Here is a 22,762-nt window from a genome sequence, read left to right on the forward strand (position 1 = left end):
TTTTTTTTTTTTTTTTTCCCCGCAAGACAGTTAGTTTTAAGTGACTTGCCCCAGCTACACAGCTAGTAAGTGTCAAGTCGTCTGAGACTGGATGTGAATTCAGGTCCCTCTGACTCCAGGGCCATTGCTCTGTACTACTGTGCCATGTAGCTGTCCCCCAATTTCATTGAAATTTTTTTCTAACATTTCCTCCTTCCTTCCTCCCTCTCCTTGGGAAGGCAAACAATAGGATACCAATTAGACGTGTCTCACTTGATTTCGTGCTGCCCATTATTGTTTCATTTTCTTGTTTTGTTTGGTTTCTTCAGCTGGACTGAGCTACCAGAATGTTTGTGCTCTCTCCGTTACATACCTAGCACAGGAAACCCCAGGACAGACTTGTTGAGTTGACTGAACAGAGGCTTCCTCTCCATTGTTGGATGATGGGAAGAGCACTAACTTGGGGAGTCAGTTGGGTTCTTGTCCTGGCTCTGTTTATTGACCAGTAAACAAAATAAACAATAAACAAAAATAAACAAAAAAATTGGTCACCCTTGGCCAATCCATAATCATTGGTTATATAGATTATATGTTACATAGATCCATATAATCATTGACCTTCAGATTCTAAGAGACTAAGGTTTCCAGGTGACTTCCTCAGGCCATTCTTCCCCTCTGAGTGCAGAAAAGGCCGGCAAGGATGATGGGCAGGTTCCCCCTCATCCCCAAAGCCCCTAAGTCATCAGCGGACATCCTCTGCGCTCCATTGGCCCCATGTCCGTTTACACAAGGCCAGACATTTAGTCAGCTGCTGGCCCCCTTGCCTTGCTTGGTTCTCTCCGGGCGGTTCAGTCTCACCATGGCTCCTGACACCTTGGGCTTGCTTCCCCCCCCCCCCCCCCCAGGTGTTTACATTGCCCAAGGTCAGCGCCAAGACCAAGTTCAAGCTCACAGCCCACGAGGGCTGCCGGGTTCGGAAGGTGGCTCTGGTCACCTTCACCAGCGTGGCCTTTGAGGACTACACAGAGAACTGCCTGGCCTGCCTCACCAACCTGGGCGACATCCATGTTTTCGCTGTGCCGTCCCTCCGGCCTCAGGTGCACTATGACTGCATTCGCAAGGAGGACATCAGTGGCATCGCGTCCTGTGTCTTCACAAAATACGGGCAGGGTGAGTGAAGGGTGGGGGGACAATGCCCACTGGGACATCCTCCATTTGGGCAAGGGAGGGCAGGAAGGGAATCTGTCTTTCCACCTTTGCACCCCTATTTGGTGCTTTTCTGGGCTTTCTTCACAGAGGCTGTTGGCTGCCTGTCAATTAATCACTGAAAAAATATCAGCAGATAAGAGTTTAAGGTGTTCTTTTTATAAATTTAACACAACTCTTAGAAGAAGATCCCCAAATACAGTGATTAATGGGGAGGTACCCCTGCAACTCTGGAAAATCTTATAAAAAATTTTGGCCCTCCTTTTGTACTGGAGAAGTCTGAATTTTCCTTTTTCTTTTATGGAGTGTTTACCTTACTGTAAAATTTGGGTTAAGTATTTGATCATAGGCTCTGTGCCATCAGCTGGCCTTTGCATGTCACCTTCAGCTTCCACAAAACTTCCCCAAAATTCCCATTTAAAAAATTTTTTTTCTATACAGATGCACAATACATCAAAAACCCATGCTAGGGAAAATTGAGAGGTGGAAGGGGTAAGGGGTCACTGTACACAAAGATGGGGAGAGATATACTTTGGCTGAGTGGGCTCCTCCAGTTATGTCAGCTATCTATTTCACCTATGCATCAGCCAAGCCTTGTTTGGGCCACTGAATCGGCTCATTTTAAAAATCAGGGCTTATTGAAGTCTTCTGGAGTCAGGAGTTATTGAACACTTCTGGAGTATTTTTGTTGACTCCCCTCCCACCCCAGAGAAGCTTTTTTGGGTCATGAGATAGCTCATTCAAGCAGAGAAAACAGGGGCCCTCCTGCCCCTTTCCATTTCTTTCCCCACCACATCCCACTGTGAAAAAATGATTTTGTTATTTCTGTTTTTTGGATGGGTCAGCAAAGGACAGCAAGTCTTTCAGCATTGGATAGAAAGTCTGGGGGGGGGGGGACAGAGAGTACAAGCTTATGGAATTACTAGAGTTAGAATGCTTAAAGGGATTAAAAAGGGGTCAAAACAAAAGGCCAGTTAAAAGGGAGATTTTTTTTATTTTTTTATTTTTGCTGAGGCAACTGGGGTTATGTGACTTGCCCAGGGTCACACAGCTAGGCCATGCTAAGTGTCTGAGACCAGATTTGAACTCAGGTCCTTCTGACTTCAGGGCTGGTGCTCTATCCAGAAAAGTGAGATTTTCTTGAGCTTTGAGGCTAAATGGGTAGGAAACTCTTGACATGGTAGAAAACTTCTGTTCTGGTGGTCTTATGTGGGTCTAATGAGAATAGAAAGTTTGTAAGATGCTTTCTGTAACCATCCAAGCAACGAAATGGGGCGAGGGGGCTGGTACGTGTGTGTGTGTGTGTGTGTGTGTGTGTGTGTGTGTATGTAAGTAGTATAAATAGGTGTGTGTATGTAGATATTGTGTGTGTATATTTCTGCCCTTTTCCTGATGACTAATAAACCATTGCAGATGCCCAGGAGCATTTTGGCAACTCTTGTTTTGGGGTTTTGGTCAGATTGTGAAAAGTTGCCAAGTTATGTTGGCTCTTATGGTACCTATTATGGGACTATAGGCAAGCCATTCTTGGTCCCTGAATCTCCATTTTTCCAAAGCATGGAGTGGGTCCCTATAATCACCAAGACCTCTTCAAATTCTGCAGTTTTGATTCCTAAACGGCCTCTTCTAATGGATTTCTTCCTTTTCCTCTGATGGCACAGAAAAGGCCAACAAGGATGATCACTTGGCTTCATCCTAGAACCCCAGACCCCCAGCGGTGGACCGTAGCAATGGACTGAGGAGACATCTCTTTATGGCCTTACAATGAGAAACCTGGCTTCAAAGTCCTACTGTAGAACAATTATAAGCCTCTTAAGGGCAAGGGATTATTTTATCTTTGTCTTTGTCAGCCTTTCTCTTATTTTTGTCTTATCTTTGTTTTCTCAGTCCTTAACAGAATGACTAGAATGTCAATAAGTACTCAGTTAAAAAACAAAAAAAACAAAATACTTGTTGACGTGGTCAGAAGTCACTTATTCTCTTGATATCCCTGATTCCTCATCTGTGAAAGGGGGATAAGAATATTTGCTAGGTGGGCCTGGAGTTGTGCACACTTACTAGCTCTGTGACTCTGGGTAAGTACTTTACCCTGTTTGTCTCAGTTTCCTCATTTGTAAAAGAAATTGGCGAAGGAAATGGCAAACCATTTCAATATCTCTGCCAAGAAAATCCCCAAATGGGGTCACAGAATTGGACATGATTGAAATGACTAAATAATAACAAAATAAAAATACTAATATTCCATCCGGGGTGTTGTAACAGAAGCATCTCGTAAAATTCTGTGAAGGTCCAGGGTTGTTCCACCACACTGTGTTGCTTCTATTCAAATTGCAATGCAAAAGGACTACAGGATTCTGAAGATAATGGATTTTGGAGTTAATCCAAGAAGGAAAGGGAGTGTGGGAGCAGAGTTAGCCAGAAGGGACAGACAGCTCATGCTGTGAAGCTGGGATGGGAGCTGGCAGGGCATGCAGGACCCTCTGAACTATCATCCCCAGTAAGGCAATGAAGCAACTCCAAAATCTGTCTCTTCAGCTCTGCTACTTCTTACCTCAAATTGGCACCTGCTGCCCCGGGCTAACAGAGCTTTGTGCTGCTTGGTGAGAAAGATAATAGGATTATATAAGGTAACTCTCACCCACGTGAAGCTGACAGTCTAATACAGGAAGAAGACACATTTACAAATAATTCTTCTTTTTAATACTGGGTGAAAAAAAGTGCCATGTTGAACAAAACTAATGTAGCTAAAATTAGAAAGGAAGCAGATTAAGTGGGAATCATTTTGTTTCCAGGATGAGCTATCTCAAATTTACAAGAATAAGACCCCATTCCCCAATTAATTAGTGGTCAAAGAAAATGAGTTTTCAGAGAAAGAACTCAAAACTGTCAACGGCTGTCCAGAAAAGGTGCTATGTTAGGTGGAGAGTGGAGAATTTTTATCATTTAGGAAGCATCAAGGAAATCTTCAGAGTACAGATCACTTGATTTGGGCTTTTTTAGGCTTGTGAGGAATTTAGCAGATAAAAATGGCTCTGGCTACTAGGTGTCCCAAAAGGAGACAAAAGTCCCCCTCCATTTTCGTAGCCAATGGTATGAGGCTACAGAAATGAGGTCTTCTCTTCCCCATTTGAAGCAGGTTCAGAATTCTTTTAGCCCTTCTAACTTTGAGCAAGTCACTAATAATGAGCATTAAAATAATAATAGCTATGTAGCATCATTATTGCTTTTAAAAATAAATCTTATTTTATCCTTACTATAACTCCAAGAGGGAAGAATCCTAATTCTGAGCTATTGTTAATCTCATTTTACTGAAAAACTGTTTGAAGCCACATTGAATTCAGGTCCTATTGACTTCAGGTCCAGCCTCTATCCACAACATCAGGCACATTAAGCACTTTGTGACCCCATAGAGTTTTCTTGGCAAAGATATGGGCATCGTCAATTCCAGTGCACTTGTGATGGAGAGAGCCATCTGCAACCAGAGAGGGACTGTGGGGACTGAATGTAGATCACAACATAGTATTTTCATCTTTTGTTGCTGTTTTTTGCAGTTTTTTTTCTCATCTTTTCCCTTTTTGATCTGATTTTTCTTGTGCACCATGATAAATGTGGAAATATGTGTAGAAGAATTACACGTTTAACCTATATTGGATTACTTGCTTTCTAGGGGGTGGAACAGGGTGAAGAGAGGGAGAAAAATTTGAAATACAAGGTTTTGCGAGGGTGAATGTTGAAAATTATCTTTGCATATATTTTGAAAATAAAAAGCTATTATTTAAAAAAAAAAAAAAAGATACGGGCATTGTTTGCCATTTCCTTCTCCAGAGATTAGGTGACTTGTCCAGCATCCCATAGGGTCTGGGGGCAAATTTAAATTCAGATCTTCCCACCTCCAGACTGAATACTCTATCCCCTGACCCATCTAGTTGCCCCACAGCACCACCTAGCTGCCTTTAACAGCTAGCATTTCTATAACTCTAAGCTTTGCAAAGTACCATACAAATATCTCCTTTTATCCTTAACAATAGCCTTGGATGGAAAGTGCTGATGTTATACCCAATTCACCAATGGGGAAAATAAGGTAGTCAGAGATTTTACTGAATTCTCTAGTTTTATACATTTTTATTTCCAGAGACTGGACTTCAACTCAGGTCCTTTCTCCTGACTTCCAGATCCAGTTCTCTAAATCTCTGTTCCTCAGTGTCTCCATTTAACTACAGGGGACTTGGAGTGAGGATCTGAGACAGGGCAGAGGGGATGATTAGTCTTGACTCCGGCATAATCCTGAGTAAGAATTAATCAGGCCACATTGGGATGTCTGTTTAGGCTTTCTGGGGGAAACAGGCACTTGAGACTCATCATGTCCAGCTATCCATGACCCCATTTGAAGTTTTCTTGGCAAAGATCAGTATCTTTGGTGGTTTGCCATTTCCTTCTCTGCCATTTTAGAGATGAGGAAACTGAGACAAGATAAAGTGACCTGCCCAGGATCGAGTTAGTGTCTGAGGCTGGATTTGAATTCTGGAAGATGAGTTTTCCTAACCCCAGACCCAGCTTTCCATCCATTGTGCCGTCTCGCTGCCAGACTCAATTAGCAAATAAACATTGGACCCTGTTTGGTAATATAGAAGCTATCACCGCTGCCCTACTTGAGACTCAGTTAACAAATAAACATTAGACTCTATTTGGTAATATAGAAATTGACTTTCTTTTTTTTTAAATTATAACTTTTTATTTTTAAAAATATATGCAAAGATAGTTTTCAGCAATCACCCTGTAAAATGTTGTATTCCAAGTTTCCCTCCCTCCCACTCTTCCCCTTTTCTGGACACAAGGATAGGTTATACATGTGCAGTAAAGATGATTTCCTTAAGAAGCAGGAATCTCAGGTAGAGAATACTTAAGGGCCAAACTTTTTGGTATAGCCTCTAAGTGCAAGAAGAGAGAGAAGAGGTCACTGGCCATTGGAGCAATGGGGGAATCCTTCTAGGAGGAGATAGGCGTCAAGAGATGAGATGGAGAAGAGAAGGAGGAGTAAGAGAAAGGAAAACACAGAACAAAGGGGGGAGGGTACAGGAATTAGGAAGAAGGCTAGAGTCTTGCTGGAGAAGTATTTGTCTTATTTAATTTATATTTTTATTTTATTATTATATGCATATTTAATTTTATGTTATATATTCATATGTAATGTATATTTTATATATAAATATGATTTTAATATTATTTATTTAATACCTGATGGATTAAAGGAGACTTTGTGTCCCCTGTTCAACATATGAGGATGGTGAGTCTGGGGGTGGGTAGGGGAAGCACTGGCTAATTGGGCAGTTGCTCACATTTCTCCTCCCCATTCCTTCCAACAGGGTTCTACTTGATCTCCCCATCGGAGTTTGAGCGTTTTTCCCTGAGTGCCAGGAACATCACAGAACCTTTGTGCTCCCTGGATTTCATCCGACCTCATGATACCATCTGTGTCAGGTGCCAAGGGTGGTGTGGGGGTGCTTGGGGTAAGGATGGGGGAGAAGACATTGAGGAAGGGTCACGAGCACTCTCCATCTCCTGGGAGACTTCAGAGATGCCCTTGGAAAGGATCCAGCATCTCCCACGGACCCTGCCCTGAGCCTTCCAAGGAGAGGGGTTCTGTGCTGTGGTAGGATTGCCAAGGCTCACACACTCTTATGTCACGAGAAATGTCCTTGCCTGGCACTGTTTGAAAATCAGATGCCTTAGGGATAATCTCTCCCCATCAGAGTAACTGGGGGATGCCCGTGTTCCTTCCTCTTGCCCTGCTTTCCACAGCTCATGACCATCTCCCAAAGAAGCATTCCCCTTTCTCTCCCCCCTGGACACCTCCCTCTCCCCCATCACTTCTGCCTTCTCTTCCAGCAATGATTACAAAGGGTCGCCCAAGCTGAGCCAGGCCAATGGAACTCATGTTCTGCCAGTGTCTGAGGGGAACCACTCCTTCCTTGATGGAGCTGGTGAGTGTACAAGTCTTGGTCGGGGAAGGAGGAAGAAGGGCTGGAAGTAGGCTTGCTAAAAGTCTCAGTCCCGTGAACTAAAACTTGGGTTTTAGTCACACTTAACTTTGTATAGACATGTATACAACAGGTACACATTTTTACATATGGATGACTTCTCTTTTAGTCTCTTCATCTGCTTAAATCAAATTAGAGGATTGGGCCAGACAGTCACTTAAAGGCTTTTTAAACTCGTTTGTTAAAAAATCTACAAGAGTAGAAAAGAGACATTAGGTAGGAGGGGAAGCTGAACAGTAAATGTGTACGTGTGTGTGTATTCTGTGCAATATGCGAATGTGTGTAAATGGGTGGCAATGTCCAAGAAACAGTGAGAGGCGCCATATTTTCCAACCGTTCTGTGGCAGCCAGTTATCGTGGGCTAGTGAGAGCTTCACCAGGGCAGTGGCCCAAGAGCTGAAGCAATGAAAGAGCCTTGTTAGAAGTAAGATCCTTAGGACTGTAATGGATCCCGGTCCCTATGGGAAGAGAATGGACCCAAGATCTAGGGTGGAAGGGATGGCCCTTCAGAGCAGGCTTGGGTCTAGTAATGGGCCCCTAGAGCTTACTACTATATCTAGGATAGACAACCCCTGCCTCCAAAAAAAAAGCTTTAAGGGAGGAGAAAAGGGTGGGCAAAGGGATAAGTGGGATGCTTTTGCTCAGTGTCTCCACATCCCATGTTGGCTGTGGCACTGGGCTCCCTCCCTTGCAAAGCTCACATCTCTTCCCTTCCTCTACGTGTTCCCTTTAGAATCCTGTTCCTGATCACCTAGTCCTGGGAAGCCCCAGGGTGACATGGTACATCCCAGGCCTAATTCCTCCTTTCTGTTCTCCCAAGGAACCCCAGAGCATTCCCAGGCTGCCCTCTCCCCAGCATCCACAGACTCACCCAACAGCACAGAAAACACGCTGGATACCACAGCTGATATCACTGTGGAAGAAGTGAAGGATTTTTTGAGGTGAGGAACAGGTCCACTTCCTCTGCTGGCAACAGGTTGGAAACCTACTCTTGGCCAGTCTTAGGCCCTCCTAACCAGACCCCAAAGCTAGAAATCCAGTCCAGTGGCTGCCCAGGTTATTCTCAGTGATTCATGTCCCCCAAAAAATTCCCTTTGGGGAAATCATAAAGAAGGGACAAGCATCCACCTGTGCAAAAACATGCTATGTTCACTTCTTTTTTCTATTTTTTTTCTCTCCCATGATTTTTTTCTTTTGTTCTGATTTTTCTCTTCCCAACATGATTCATAAAGAAATATGTATTTTAAAAGTTAATATACATATATAATTAGAAAAAACAAAACAATAAAAAAAATTTTTAATCCCCCTGAGGGATGGAAAAAGAAAATTGCTTATAAAGAAAACTGCAACTCTTTCACCCCCAACTTCAGCCAGTCTCTGTTCTGGAAAAGTACTTTCCAAGTACTTTCCAAATTTGACCCTTGCTAAAACCCTGTGAGAATAGGTGCTATCATAATCCTCACTTTACAGATGAGGGAACTGAGGCTGAGAGGGTTTAAGTGACTTGCTCATCTCCTCACCCAACTACTAAGTGTCTCTAAGATCATATTTGAACTCAGATCTTGACTCCAGGTCCATTGGGCCACCTAGCTGCCTCACAAAAAAAGGACCCTGTGTTGTATTCTGACTGCTTGTAACTTGGGTAAGACTTCAAATGAGTTATGTCCCTACTCTATTAAATAAAAATGGCAATTCCTACTTTATATACTTCTCAGACTTCACGGGAGAGAATCGATGGATGGAGAAAGAGAAGACTTTGGTCAGTCATTAGCACTGTGTCCTCGAAACGTTGGCAGTTGTTAGGCAGATGGAGAAATAAAATCAGAAGGAGGGCAAAATGAGGGAGCCGCTGGGAGCAGATCTGGGCAGTAGCTGTGGTTCAGGAATGGGCAAGGAAAAAGGCAAAGTCGGACTTCTTAGTCTCACTCTTCCAAGCCCCAGGCCCCTCTCCCCCGGGGTGGTGATAAGACAGGACAGAGCTCCCTAGATTCTGAATGTTCTTCCTCATCTTACACCATAGGCCTACTGGGAGATGTGCTCTTCCCATACTGGGAACAGGAACGGAGGGTCTTTCTCAATCTTATGAGAACCTCTTTTCAACCCCTCTAGCTCTTCAGAGGAAGCAGAGAAAAATTTGAGAAATATAGCAGAAGATGACGCCCGATCTCCAGGAATCCTGATCAAATAAGGTGAGGGGAGTGCAGTTGCTGGAAGACTACTACGAAGGCCTAAGGGGAAAGGAGATTTTAGAAAGGGGAAAAAACCTGTTTCTTGAGTCTGCAGATACGTATTTGCATCCCTGTAGGCTACATTCTGAGACCTTCATAAGACTCTTAGAATGTTTGAGCTTTGAGTCAAGTCTTAGAATCATAAGACTTTTAGCTCAAGACCTTAGAAGCTAAATAATTCAAAATCATCCCAGTAATGCTATATAACTTATCTAAAGTCTCATGTCAAATTAGAGTTAATGAGTTATTCAATAAATATTTATTACGTGCCTTTTATGTTCCAGGCAATATTCTAAGCACCAGAGATACAAAAAGAGGGAAAAGATAGTCCCTGCCCTCATGGTGCTTACCATCCAATGGGAGAAACAATATATAAGCAAATATTTACAAAGCAAGTTATATGTAGGATAAATAAGAAGTAATTAATAGAGGGAAAACACGACTCTTTTAAAACAGATAATCCTTTTTTATAATAGCTTTTTATTTTTCAAAATACATGCAAAGATAGTTTTCAACATTCACCCTTGCAAAACCTAATATTCCAAAATTTTCTCCCTGCTTCTCCTCCTCCCCCTCCCCTAGACCACCAGTAATACAGAAGGCACTAGAATTAAAAAGGGGTTGGGAGAACTTTCCTATGGAAGATGAGATTTTAGTTGGGACTTAAAAGGAAGCCAGGGAGATCAGGAGTCACAGCAGAGGAGGGGAAAGCAGGAGGGACAGCCAGAGAAAATGCCTGGAGCCAAGAGATGGAGGATTCTTGTGCATGAAACAGTCTAGATCATTGGATCAAAAAGTTATGCATCAGGGGAATAAGGTGTATGCCTGGAAAATTAGGTGAGGGTTAGACCTGGGACTGCGTCAGAAGATGAAATTCTCATCATTTTAATATGTCAAAATTTTAATAATCAGTTATGAAACTGAAAGGCACAGAAGTTAAATGACTTATCCAGGAAGTGTTAGGTACTAAGTGGGAAAATCCAAGATGGGAAACTTATTCCTGGTCATTCTGTAACTGGCTTCCAAGCCCCAGCCTGTCCCCTGATCCTCCCTTCAACTCTTAAGTTCTGAGGCTGCTGTTAGTTATTGTCACTGACATGGCCAATCCAATTCAAACTGCCTTTGTTAAGCATTTGTACATTGTATTATCCACAATTAAATGAAATAACACACATTAAAGCATTCTCTAAACTTTTAGAGCACTTTGTAAATCTTAAAATTGCTGTATCAACATTTATTATTGTTAATTTTTTTTTTAACAAAGCATTGTATTTGGAAACAAAAACAAAAATGGAAAAAAAAAAATCCCTGCCTTCAAAGAATTTACATTCTGTTGTGAGGAGGCTATATGCTTTGAATGCATGTAAGTTATATACATGGTAATTTAAATAGACAGAAAATACTACCTGAATTGAGGTAGTTTTCTCCAGAATAATGGTAAATTAGGTAATAGTCCAGTGGACCTAGATCCAGGAAGTCTTGAAATCACATCCAGATGTAGATATTCGCTAATGTGACCCTAAGCAAGTCACTAAATTGCTACCTCAGTTTCTTCATCTGTAAAATGGGGATACAGCATCTGCCTTAGAGGGTTAAATAAGATATTTGTAAAATGACAGAACCCATCTTTGGTTCATTAGGGGAGTAATAAGGGCAGTTGTTGGGAACTGTAGAAGAAGGAGAATTAAGCAGCCAGTTTCTCAAGGAGGTGGCCACCTTTTTTGTCAGATACCAGGTGGCAGTTGTGTCAGCCCATGGGTTGACATTCGGTTGGAGCCTGTGGGCCTTCAGTTCCAGGACAGAAGATCCCCTTCAGTCCTAGATCCCGAGTCATTGTTGGGCTTATCAGCCCCATCCATTGTTCCATAATCAAGTGCCATAGTCCTCATGACAAAGATGGCCCACCCCCTTTGTTCTCATCTGCTCACCAGCTGAAGGATTTTGCCAGACTGAAACAGGAGTGTGTACTGGGAGAAGATAATGACCTTCTTTAGCAGGTTGTGACCCAGATTTAATTGGGACATAGGGAAGGAAGGTGGCTTGATGCTCATTCCTCTGGGAATTAGGACTTTGGGGTGTGGTTCCTTGGTCAAATAATTCAATTTCACTCCTCCCAACAGAAGGGCTGGATTCTTCTCTAGGCCTCCTAGTTTTTACAGTTGCAAACTTCGAGGTTCAGAGGTAATATTTAGATACCTAAAAAACCTAAGGAAGGGGCAGCTGGGTGGCGCAGTGGGTAGAGCACCAACCCTGAAGTCAGGAGGACCTGAGATTAACATCTGGCCTCAGGCACTAAACACTTCCCAGCTGTGTAACTCTGGGCCAGTCACTTACCCCCAGTTGCCTCGGCAAAAAACACAAGTGTTGACCCTAAATTAGGTCCCTAAACAAGAGCCTGAGTCGTTGCATTTCTGCACCCCATTTCTACCTGGCTGTAGTTGACTCCAGAGGCTGTCTCCAGCCAGGGAGGTGGATAGGCCCTGGGCACTCTTCCACATTGGGTGGGCGGGCCCAGGAGGTCGGGGCTCCCTGAAAGGCGTACCACTGCCTGAGGAAACTGCTGTTAAAGTGAACTATTTTAGTGGAGTCACCGAGGGAGGAAAGAAAAGAATCCTTCCCGTTAAAACAAGAAGCCAGCGGTGATTCTTTAGTTTGGCTGTTCTTCCTGTTGGTGCTCCCAGATATACTTGGCATGCAGCCCCTAGAGACTATAGCAGAATTGAGGCTTTTTTCACCCTGCCGGCCCCGTTCCCTCCCCCCCAGGCAATCAGGGTTAAGTGACTGAGGCTGGATTTGAACTCGGGTCCTCCTGACTGCAGGGCCTGTGCACCCCCGCTGCCCTGTTAGCTATTTATTATTAGCCGTTGTTGGAACGTGCAGACGGAGGGTGCTTGTTTGCCCCCCCTCCCCCAGCTCCCCCTGGAAAGGGTTGGCATGGTAACTAACTGGCGGGTGCTCTCTTCCCCAGGAGAGACGCTGCTGCCTGCGGCTCAGGCTTGGACCCCGGTGATGAGGATTGCAACCCACGGCCCAGCCAGGAGCCCCACTGTCCGCACACACCTGCCCTGTGTCCCTTGGATGCTGTCCCTGTAACATAGTTTTGTACCTTCTAACTGTGGTGGGGCAGAAGCACAGCGCCCTGGATCCCCGCAACCCCTGCCTGCCCTTTTGCTCCCCCCCAACAGCTCTATGAAGACTCTTCTCTTGGGGACCGGCAGAGGCGGGGAGCCCGTCGGAACCAAGGAAGGGCGCGCTCTGCATGTCCCTCCCGCGGCCCTCACTGGCCCTCTCCCCCGTTCCTCTAGGAGTCATGGACTGAAGGGAGAGACCCTCACTCCCTAACCCGTTACTCTCACACACACACACAGCCTCCCTCGGGAGCCATGGCTACTGTTCTCTGCTTAGGCTACCTCAGCTTGCCCAGAAAGCCTGTCTGTGGCAGAGGGGCAGGGGTGAGCCCCATGTACTCCCACCTTCCCGTGTGCTCCCCTTCCCCTGCATCGGACTTGGTCCTCGGAGGAGCATGGACTGAGGAGCCCCCAGCCCCACTGCTGCCTTCTTCCTGGATCCCTGATTCTGCCCTCAGGAGGCCCCCCTTTTCCACCTGCTAGACCCCCGTTCCTGAGGGATTCCGGTGTCCCACAGGAGTCTATCACACCTCGTACCTGCCAGAAGTGGATCAGAGGGACAGGCCGCAGCCCCCATCCCCCAGTCTGAAATGTCATTTTGTCTCCCCTCGGCCCTTCATTTTTCACCTTGTCCAGAAGCACAAATGCACCCAGTGGCCGCAGTGTCACCCCCCAACTCCTGATCACGCCCCTTGAAGGGAGGAGTTCAGAACACCCGTGGGCCCTTCTTCCCTGACTTATCCAAGGGGACGATTGTCTCCTTGGGGAAACCCAGAGAACTGGGTTCAGAGAAAAGACTCCTGCCACCCCTCCCAGGACTTTCTGTGGCGTTTGCCCTGGAGCTGAGCAAAGGGAGTAATTCCTGTTTACCAGGCCTGGGGGACTCGGGGGAGGGGGCTAGGAGGGAAGTAAGAGGATCAGGTGTGTCACGTGTCAGGGCAGTCCCTTCCTTTGGAGGAGACTCCCAGAGGCTACTACTTAGTCCTGTGATGGCCTGGGCTGTGGGAAGAGGGAGGATGCCCTTTTCCCAGGCCAGCTTCTGGGCCAAACCTCAGGCAAAAAAGCCACTTTAGGAGGGGCAGGAGTGGGGAGGGGGGAGGGTTTGCGGCCCAGAGCCGGTCCCTGGTAGGTAGGAATGCTGGAGTCTTCAAGGATAGGCTTTCTTTTTTTTTATACAGCCGAGCTTGCCTCACTGGGACTTGGACAAAAAAGATTTCTAAAGTTATTTTGGTATTCTCGCTCCTGGATGGTTCCTGCTGTGAGTGTGTCCGAGTGTGTTTGAGCCCCTCTCCAGGCCAACAAACGTGCCGACTGACCATGCTCCCATTTTGTGTCCTGGGGGGTTGGGGAGGAGTGGTGACAGGGGGCTTCTTTTGTAGAATGTATCTTTTTTTTTGAGGGGGGGTCTTTTTGTTAAGATTAATTAGCATTGTTTTAGGTATTAAAAATACTGGTTTTTAATATTGAAAATAAAGCATTTAGTATCTTAAAAGGCTGATGCATCTGCTTCCTGCCCCATACAGCCTTGGTTCTAACAATGGGCCAGGACCTCGGCAGGGTTCCAAGTGGTGGACTTGGTTAGTCCAGATCTGATTCAGATTTCACCTTTAACCCTAACAAAATGAGAGCCGGCTTCATGTTGCCCAACACCACCACCAGGCGTAGGAGCGAGCAAACATGCCGGCTCGTTGCCTTGCGTAGCCCAGATGAGGCCAGGTGCTGCTCTAGCAGGAGGTTCACTTCCTTCCTCTGGACAACCTGGTCCCACTGCAGACAGCCTTCCTACCTTATTCAGTTCTCAGAATTCCAAGGACTCAGCTATTTCATCAGGAAAAGGGGGCAGGGGAGTCCCCGGGAAATCAAGTAGGGGCGGGAACAATCCCACCAGTGGCTCCCTCACCCCAAACCACCACTAATCCACGCGTCTGTGCTGTCGGCAACAGGGCCCATTTTTATTCCAACAATACAATACACCAGGTGCTGCCAGGACTGATGGAGAAGGTGCAGTGAGTCCAGTGAAGGGGCCCTAGGCAAGGGATGGGGGGGAAGGGGATGCAGGGCCAGGTAAGTCACAGTGTGGAGAGGGAGCAGCATGGGTCGTGAGACGCGAAGGAGCTTGCCTCGTCTTTGGCCCAGCGCTGCTCCTCAGAAACACTGTCCCCTTCTGCCCACTGGATGGTTCAGCTCCACCCCAAACGCCTGAGATGCCCCCAAGCAGAGTTATCTGGAGCTTTCTATGGCTTTGGCCACAAAACAGCTTAAGAACAAGCAGTGCAGGCAGCCAGACCCTAGAAGTCTGATAGGAACGGTGAGAAAGAAGAAAGCCATCCCCTCCAAACACAAGGGCCAATAGCACAGGGGCCGCCGGGGCAGCCCTGGACCCAACTTCTCACAGGGAGGAGAAGCCTTTTAAAGCTTGTGCTGACGCTAGCGGCCTTGGGTCAGGAGCAAGAAGAGTCTAGGCTAGTCTGCACCCAGCTAGGCGGGCGGTTTCCGGAAGGTACTCCAGGCATGGAAGCATCGGGTGAACGGGTGTTGTTCGTTACCCTTGCGGACCAGTCGGAGCTTTCGAGGGTGCTCCTGGTCCTTGGACCGCATGTGCTGGATGTAAACCTGCGAGAGAGAAACGCACCCACCGCGCAAGTCAGAGAAATGATAACCTCCATCCTGTTAGATTTCAAGCTGTCAGAGATCTCCAGCATCCACTCCAACCCCCTCATTACACAGATTTTAGGTTTTATAGGTCAAAGCTGGCTTTCTACAAACCTCTCCCCTCCCTTGAAGAGCATCGATATTGAATAACCTTTATCATCCCTAAGTGCTAGACCCAAGCAGAGAGGAAAAGAAGGAACAGCTCAAACCAACGAAACAAGGATTGAGTGAAAAGCCACAGCTTAGGTTTTCATGTCGGCCCCACCACTAACATGCTGTGCCCTCAGCCAAGTAATGGACACCTGAGGTTTTGGTTTCCTTCATGTGTAGGGGAAGTCCTTAGGGGCCCAGTGGCAGGGGTTCTTAACTTAAAGCTCATTTCTTCTTTTAAAATATTTTGTTAGTTACATTCCAATATAATTTTTTCCCTTTGTAAACCCAATGAATTTTATGCCTTTACAAATATCATTGTGAGAAGGGATGTCTGACAGAAAAAGGTGAGAGGCCCCAGTCTGGATGGGCCGAGCCAGCAGAGAAGGCTCGACAGTCACTCACCTGGCAGGCCTTCAGGCTCAGCTTGATCTCCACCTGGCTTGTCTGAGTCCCCACCCACATGTAGACCTGCAAGGTGAAGGACAGAAGTTGTGCCCCGGCACAGGGAGGGAGGAGCAGTGCTACAAGGTGAGCAAGGGCCGCTCCCAAGTCTGTCACTGAAGGGAGGGAGTCGTCCTCGACACCAGCCCGGCCAAACTCGGGGCCAGGCCCAGCAGAGGTGGAGAAGGGGAGGGGATGCCCTGCAGTCAGGAACCCAGGTTTACAAGGTTAGGGGAGGGGTAGGACCAGCAGAAGTATGGTGTCAGGATGGAGGGGACTCACCTCCCGACCATTGTCCAACAGCATGATGTCATCATCAGCCAAGTCATCCTGGCAGAAGTCCGAACACTTTTCCGACACTGAGAAGTAACCTTTCTCATTGGAGCACCTGTGCCAGAGAGAGAGGACAGACACCAGGGCAGAGTTGAGGAGGTTCCAGGTTGGGGTTGGGGGCCCCAGTCAAAGTGGTGAAAAGGGGGAGGGGAGGGGGCTTCCATGGAGTAGTGAGCTGAGAAGCCCACAAAGAAAGGAGACTGAGCTGACCTGAAGAGTCGGGCATACTTCATGTAGTCGGCATCTTCGTCGTAGGGTTTCTGAGCCCCAATGCCCACCCAGAAGAAGTTCTCTGGCTCTTCTCCCTCATTAATTACCTGTTGAGAAAAGGGCAGGCAAAGGTTTCTGGGGTGAAGGTAGCTACAGAAGCTTACAACGGCACCAGGACCTTTAAGTCTTTTGTTGTTTAGTCATTTTAGTGGGAGACCTCATCACTCGGTATTCTTGTCAAAGATACTGGAGTAGTTTATGATTTCCTTCTCCAGCTCATTTTAAAGATGAGGAAACTGAGGCAAATGGGGTTAAGTGACTTCCCAGAGTCACACAGTAAGTGTCTGAGGCCACATCTGAACTCAGATTTTCCCGACGCCAGGCCAGGAGCTCCATCTACTTTGTTACCTGGTACTTTTTAAGGTTTGAAAGTGTCTTTACAAATTATTATCTCGTAGATCTTTACAACTCTGCGAGGTAGGTGCTTCTGTTTAAGAGAAGAGATCAGTGAGTCTTGGAAAAGTTAAGTGAGGCAGAGGCTCTGGAGTCAGAAAGGCATTTTCTCTACTTTTTTATTTAGGTGATGTTAATCTTGACTTCAGTATCTTCATCTATCCCATGAAGAAGTTGGATGGGATGACCTTTGAGATCTCTCTACTCCTTTATCTGAGGCAGGGTTTGAAACCAGGCTTTTCATATATAGTTCAAAGCCCAGTGTTCTATTTATTATACAACAGTGCCTTCTCCTATCCCAAGATATGCACTGAGGAATTGTGATCACATTTATATAGTGCCTTAAGATTTGCAAAACACTTTACAAATATCTCATCTGATTCTTTAAAAAGTAGGTAGGTACAAAATATTATCCCCATCTTACAGATGAAGAAACTGAGGCAGACAGTTTCTGTCTGCTCTGCAGTCACTTAGTGACTTGTCTAGAATCCCAAAGCAAATAAAACTCTGAGGCTGAATTTGAACTCAGATTTTCTTGACTCCAGGGCCAGCATTTGACCCAAGAGGAAGCAGTGCTTTCTCAAACTGTTTGGTCTCCTTTTACACTTTTAAAAGTTCTTGAAAAGTCCTCAAAGAGTTTTTGCTCCCATGGATTGTAGTTTTGTTTACCACACAGGAAATTTAAAACGTCTTAGTATTATGAAAATTGTTTTGATTCCATGGCCCGGAGGAAAGGTCTAGAGGACCCCCAAGATATCCCCAGACTAACTTTGAGAACTGCTGCTTTTGAGTAGGGATCTTAATCCATGGAAAAATTTCAGGGGGTAAATGACTTTGGATGGGAAAAAAGTTATTTCCTTCAGTTATGAACATGGGCAACACATCATGGCAGTATTAGCAGTAACTGTGGCCTAATCACCAACAAAACCCACATTTTTTCAGATCACATGACAATGGGTACAGATATCTTGAACTGTAGTTTATGCTCCTCTTGCTTTGAAATTGCTGTAGTTATTGGACCTGGCATTAGACCATGTGAGAGCAGGCTTCTGTTTTACCTCCTGTCAAAGGGGGTCCCAGAATCAAAAAGGGTTTAGGGTTAGGGTAAGAGCCCTGTTGGGAAGGTAAGTCATTGTCCCTCTTGGGCCCCCAAGGTCGGGCAGGGCCCCAGGAGAACCTCCCTCCCGTCCAGGCCCTTACCTGCTTGCTGTATGAGTCGTTGAACATGTGGTTCATGATATCCTCAGCTAACTTGGCCTCATCGGGGTCGGCTGCCCGTCCTACCCACGTGTACACGATGCCTTGATTGTCTGTGCTCTCAAAGGGGACCTGGGGCCGGAGCAGGAGAACGGTTGTGTCCCCCTCTGTCCTGAGCACTCCTGCCTCCCTCCCTCCCCTCATGGGGGTCCTGACCTTGCCATGCCTATGCTTTGGGGGGGGGGGAGAGGAGGCCCAGACCCTCCCTGGCCAGCCCAGACCCGTCCCTCACCTTGAGGATAAAGCAGAATTCAGAGTTGAGTAAGCTGGAGTCTGTGTTGATCTGGATACATCTGTAGAATGGCAGGGCCAAGGGAGGACAGAGGTAAGGGAGAGAGCGGGCCAGCTCCGCCACCTGCCCACCCCTCCCCGGGAAGCCCTGGGGCAGCTCCAGCAGGCAGCAGTCCTGAGCACCTCTCCTCAGCCCCTAGGGAGGCAGGGTCCCCAAAGGCCTCTCCTGCTGAGCAACTGCTGGATCCCTGCCCACAAGCAGGACCCAGGGAGCGAGACATACAGATACACGTAACGTGGACTCTGGGCATGGACTCTGGCTTGTGGGGAGAGGAAGGCGGGGAGAGGTGCTAGGTACCGGGTGCAGAGGGCACTGCCATTGGTGCGAATGTGGTAAAGGCTGGGTTGCTGAGCATTCTCTGGAGCTTTTCTCTTCCCCTTGTGGATAATGAACTTTCTCTTGAAGTGGGACAGGAACTTGGGGTTCTCCTGCTGCTGAGTCATTCGGACCACCTGGGAAGGAGGACAGAACAAAGAGGCTGATGAATCCCACCCGCTCTGCCAGACCAGCCAGATGGAGCCCAGATGCTCTCCCAGCCCACTGCCAGCTCCCTTTCCCCCACGCCGTGCCAGCCACCCTGGGGCCATCTAGGCTCCCTGAGGAGGTAGTTGAGTGGGAGGGATCTCTAGTGGCAATCGGGGCCAGGCACGGACTCCTCAAGACCAACATGAAAAAAGTCCCCAAACTGATTCCCCTCTGGAGACTGCAGTGGGAAACAGGAGTGCGAATAGAGCCTCAGCCGAGAGGTCAGGGCCTCACCTCCAGTTTGCCTGGGAAGAGGCTCTCAAACTTTTTCTGCAAGCTGAAGGTGAAGGTGAGCCAGCCCATGTTGGAGGCTTCCCTTCCCTGCCAGAAGTAGACCACACACTGGAAATCCTCCTCGGGCTGTTTCTCCTCTGCTGTGGCTGCCTCCTCCTCCTCCTCAGCATCCTGTTCTCCTTCCCCTTCTCCTTCGGATGCCCCAGGACCTGCTTTTTTCTTCTTTTCCTCTTCTTCATATTCTACAGGGACCCAGTACCTAGGGAAGGGGGAGAGAAAATAGATGTGGGAAAAGGAGGGCCTTCTCTCACCTCCACATCCTGAGCTTCCATCTTCAAGGGAAGACAGACTTGGGAGAAATGCTGGGAATCCCTATTTTACACCAAGTACCACAAATATGTCCACCTTGTGCCCCATTGCAAGAGACTGAGGAAGAAGATGAGACTAGAAGTAGACAGATGGGGGAGTCACACCTGCAGAGGAAGACGTAACAGTCTTGGGTATGGAAGTGACCAAACTCCTCCTCAGGCAGGCGGGCGAACTTTTTGCCTTCGAGGACAAAACCCTCCATACCATCCAGGTCTTCATTCCATTCTTCCATCAGCTGTTCTGCCTGCAACGTCACTCTGTCATCAGGGCTGATGCTCCCCACCCCTTCCCTTCCCCAACACTCTGCCCTTCTGTAACCCTGCTTCCTCCTTCCCAGCCATGCAGGTCCCCCCAGCACCTCAGCCAAAGCCATGGGTGGCTGACGTGGAAGAAACAGGGCTGTTAGGTCGGCCTTCATCTGGTCCTTCTTCTCCGTGTCCTTCTTCACCTTGCCTGCCAGCCCGTCACCTTGCACCACTGATTCGGCATTGCGGGTATAGTCTACTTTCAGCACATCATCCCAGTTCTTAAACTTGGCCTTAAAAACCTAGTGGATTTTTCAATGTATGAACAGTTTTGCTGATTTCTTCCCCCTCTCCAAAATACCATTTGGCGTATGGGATGTCTCTCTGGGAGCAGGAAGGATACATGGGATGATATAAGAAACAAAACAGATCAATAAAAATGTTCACACCTAGTTGGGTTTATTTGTTGTTATTTTGGGGGAGGGGGAATGTTAAAAGGTAAGAGCAGCAAGTTGTACAGTGAAGGAAGGGGATACTGATGTTGATTTGTCTTTATCTCCAGACTTGGGAAGGGCTGAGCTTAAATCTTGCCTCTCAGAATTACTGTGTGAGCATGGGCAAGTCATTTAATGCCTGTAAGCCTCAGTTTCTTAATCTTGAAAACAGGGGTAACTAACAATTGTCAAAAGATAAATGAGGTTAACATGTAAAACATGCTAATATGATTTGTGAACCTTAAAGCACTAAACAAGTGTTAGCTAAATGACTCGCCCATGATTCTGTTGTTTGTTGTCACATCCAACTCTTGGTAACCATACAGTCTCAGCAGAGGTACTAGAGTGGTTTCCTTCTTCACAGATAAAGGCAAACAGAGCTTAAAGGACTTGCCCACATGTCACACAGCTAATATGTGTCTGAGGCCAGATTTGAACTTAGGCCTTCCACCTGGAGAGACTTACACGAACTGATGCTGAGTGAAATGAGCAGGACCAGGAGATCATTATATACTTCAACAACAATACTATATGATGACCAGTTCTGATGGACCTGGCCATCCTCAGCAACGAGATCAACCAAATCATTTCCAATGGAGCAATAATGAACTGAACCAGCTACGCCCAGAGAAAGAACTCTGGGAGATGACTAAGAACCATTACATTGAATTCCCAATCCCTATATTTATGCCCACCTGCATTTTTGATTTCCTTCACAAGCTAATTGTACAATATTTCAGAGTCTGATTCTTTTTCTACAGCAAAATAATGTTTTGGTCATGTATACTTATTGTGTATCTAATTTATATTTTAATGTATTTAACATCTACTGGTCATCCTGCCATCTAGGGGAGGGGGTGGGGGGGTAAGAGGTGAAAAATTAGAACAAGAGGTTTGGCAATTGTTAATGCTGTAAAGTTACCCATGCATATATCCTGTAAATAAAAGGCTATTAAATTAAAAAAAAAAAAAAATTGAACTTAGGCCTTCCTGACTCCAGGCCAGTGCTCTATCCCAAGCCACCTCACTGTCTCCTCAATGCCCCTGGTTAAAGCGAGCCAACAGACATGAAAGGTAAGGTTAGATTATGCTTCATATTCTATATTGCAAAGACCCTTAGAGATCAACTAGAGCAACCCCTTCATTTCACAGACAAGGAAACTGAGATTTACAGTACTTTAAGGGATTTGCCCTAATCGACACAAGGCCAGAACGAGCATTTGAACCCAAATCCTCCAACTCCAAAGTCATCTCACTTTCTACCATACTACAGCCTTCTATGATGAGGTCTAACCATCCTTCCTGGGGCAAGTAGCTCAGTTCAGGCAAACAAATCAGGACAGAAAGGAAGTCCAGGGGTGAAGTTAAGCTCAGAAGTTACTTAGGAACCCACCTGACACTCGGTGCCCTCAAGGTTGCGGCTGACCATGGCATGCCGGGGTCGGTGCAGCATGCTGCAGAGCTCCTGTCCCAGCTTGAGGGCAGCAGCCCGTACGAGGCGTGGGGACTTGCGGCCCACCCAGATGAATACATCAGACCAGCAGTCCAGAATGTATACTGACTTGGTATCCAGTAGGCTCTGCAGCTGGATGACCAAAGCCAGGGAAGGAGAGACCTCAGGAGCCCTGTCCCAATAGACCCCCTCACTCCAGACACTGACACTCTAACCCCAATCCTTACCAGTGAATGAGGAGACCATGCTCCTTCCACCCAAACACAAGTGAGGACCCCCCAGGTTTCCAGACCCAGGACTTTACTAACTTAGCTGATAATCCCATTATTGTCAGAGCACTTTCCAGCCCTTCACTCCTATGATCCCCTGCTGGTGGACTTGGACAGTCTGGCAATCTCTCCTGGATCCAGACCACCAGACATACCAGCCTCATCTCAGGCATCAGTTCCACTTTAGGCCGTTTCTTGTGTTCCACTGAGAGCTTGTAGTTGATTTGGGGCAATTCCAGGTAACCCAATCCGAGGCCCACCTAAGCCAAACAGGAAGGGGAGGGTTAGAATAGAACAAAGTTTCCCACATCTCCCATTCCCTCATATGCTTTCTGTCACTAAAGCTTTTCATTCTTCCTTCACACAATTCCTCTGAGCCATCAAATGGGAATGAAGACAGCTCCCTCCAGTACAGAACTCTGACTTATTGTTGCCTACCTTCCATCTCTCCCCCTCCTACCCATCCCATACAGGATGCATAGACCTCATCGTGCCCTTGAGCACCAAAGTGCACAGGAAGAGGATTTTGGGATGGAAAGTACAGGCTCTGCCCAGCCTGAATTCCCATTCTTCTTCCCATTCTATGCTCCATACAGTCATTCCAGTCCCTGCCTCTATATTTGTGTGTACATTGTTCCCACCCTCCTGGAATATGTCTTCCCTCAAACACTTCCCGTACCCTAGCCAGCTCAAGTCCATCTCTTTCAGGAAACCTTCAGCCTCCAGGGCAATTGCTTTCTCCCTTTTCTGCCTCTGGCTTCATTTACTCTGTGGCTGTGCCCTGTACCTAGACTATCAGATCA

The 22,762-nt window shown here is 46.7% G+C and overlaps 2 protein-coding genes across 5 annotated transcripts in view; one reads left to right on the plus strand and one right to left on the minus strand.

Moving 5' to 3' along the window:
- The window catches only part of LLGL1 (LLGL scribble cell polarity complex component 1), a 92,380-nt gene extending 78,605 nt beyond the window's left edge, over positions 1-13,775 (plus strand). For all 3 annotated transcript variants that reach the window (XM_031938570.1, XM_031938575.1, XM_031938583.1), the window contains 6 exons: positions 885-1,149; positions 6,549-6,663; positions 7,072-7,166; positions 8,044-8,164; positions 9,333-9,412; positions 12,420-13,775. In XM_031938570.1, the coding sequence (XP_031794430.1) occupies positions 885-1,149; positions 6,549-6,663; positions 7,072-7,166; positions 8,044-8,164; positions 9,333-9,411 (675 nt within the window). In that variant the 3' untranslated portion in view covers position 9,412; positions 12,420-13,775. The remainder of the gene's footprint in view (positions 1-884; positions 1,150-6,548; positions 6,664-7,071; positions 7,167-8,043; positions 8,165-9,332; positions 9,413-12,419) is intronic.
- Positions 13,759-22,762, minus strand: part of FLII (FLII actin remodeling protein) — a 39,846-nt gene continuing 30,842 nt past the window's right edge. For both annotated transcript variants that reach the window (XM_031938552.1, XM_031938560.1), the window contains exons 19-30: positions 22,115-22,219; positions 21,631-21,822; positions 19,857-20,045; positions 19,603-19,742; positions 19,130-19,388; positions 18,668-18,822; positions 18,311-18,371; positions 18,022-18,150; positions 16,369-16,475; positions 16,108-16,213; positions 15,787-15,852; positions 13,759-15,192 (exon numbers count right to left, since the gene is read on the minus strand). In XM_031938552.1, the coding sequence (XP_031794412.1) occupies positions 15,058-15,192; positions 15,787-15,852; positions 16,108-16,213; positions 16,369-16,475; positions 18,022-18,150; positions 18,311-18,371; positions 18,668-18,822; positions 19,130-19,388; positions 19,603-19,742; positions 19,857-20,045; positions 21,631-21,822; positions 22,115-22,219 (1,644 nt within the window). In that variant the 3' untranslated portion in view covers positions 13,759-15,057. The remainder of the gene's footprint in view (positions 15,193-15,786; positions 15,853-16,107; positions 16,214-16,368; positions 16,476-18,021; positions 18,151-18,310; positions 18,372-18,667; positions 18,823-19,129; positions 19,389-19,602; positions 19,743-19,856; positions 20,046-21,630; positions 21,823-22,114; positions 22,220-22,762) is intronic.

This window comes from Sarcophilus harrisii, chromosome 1 (assembly GCF_902635505.1).
Source record: "Sarcophilus harrisii chromosome 1, mSarHar1.11, whole genome shotgun sequence".
In the NCBI taxonomy this organism is placed as follows: Eukaryota; Metazoa; Chordata; class Mammalia; order Dasyuromorphia; family Dasyuridae; genus Sarcophilus; species Sarcophilus harrisii.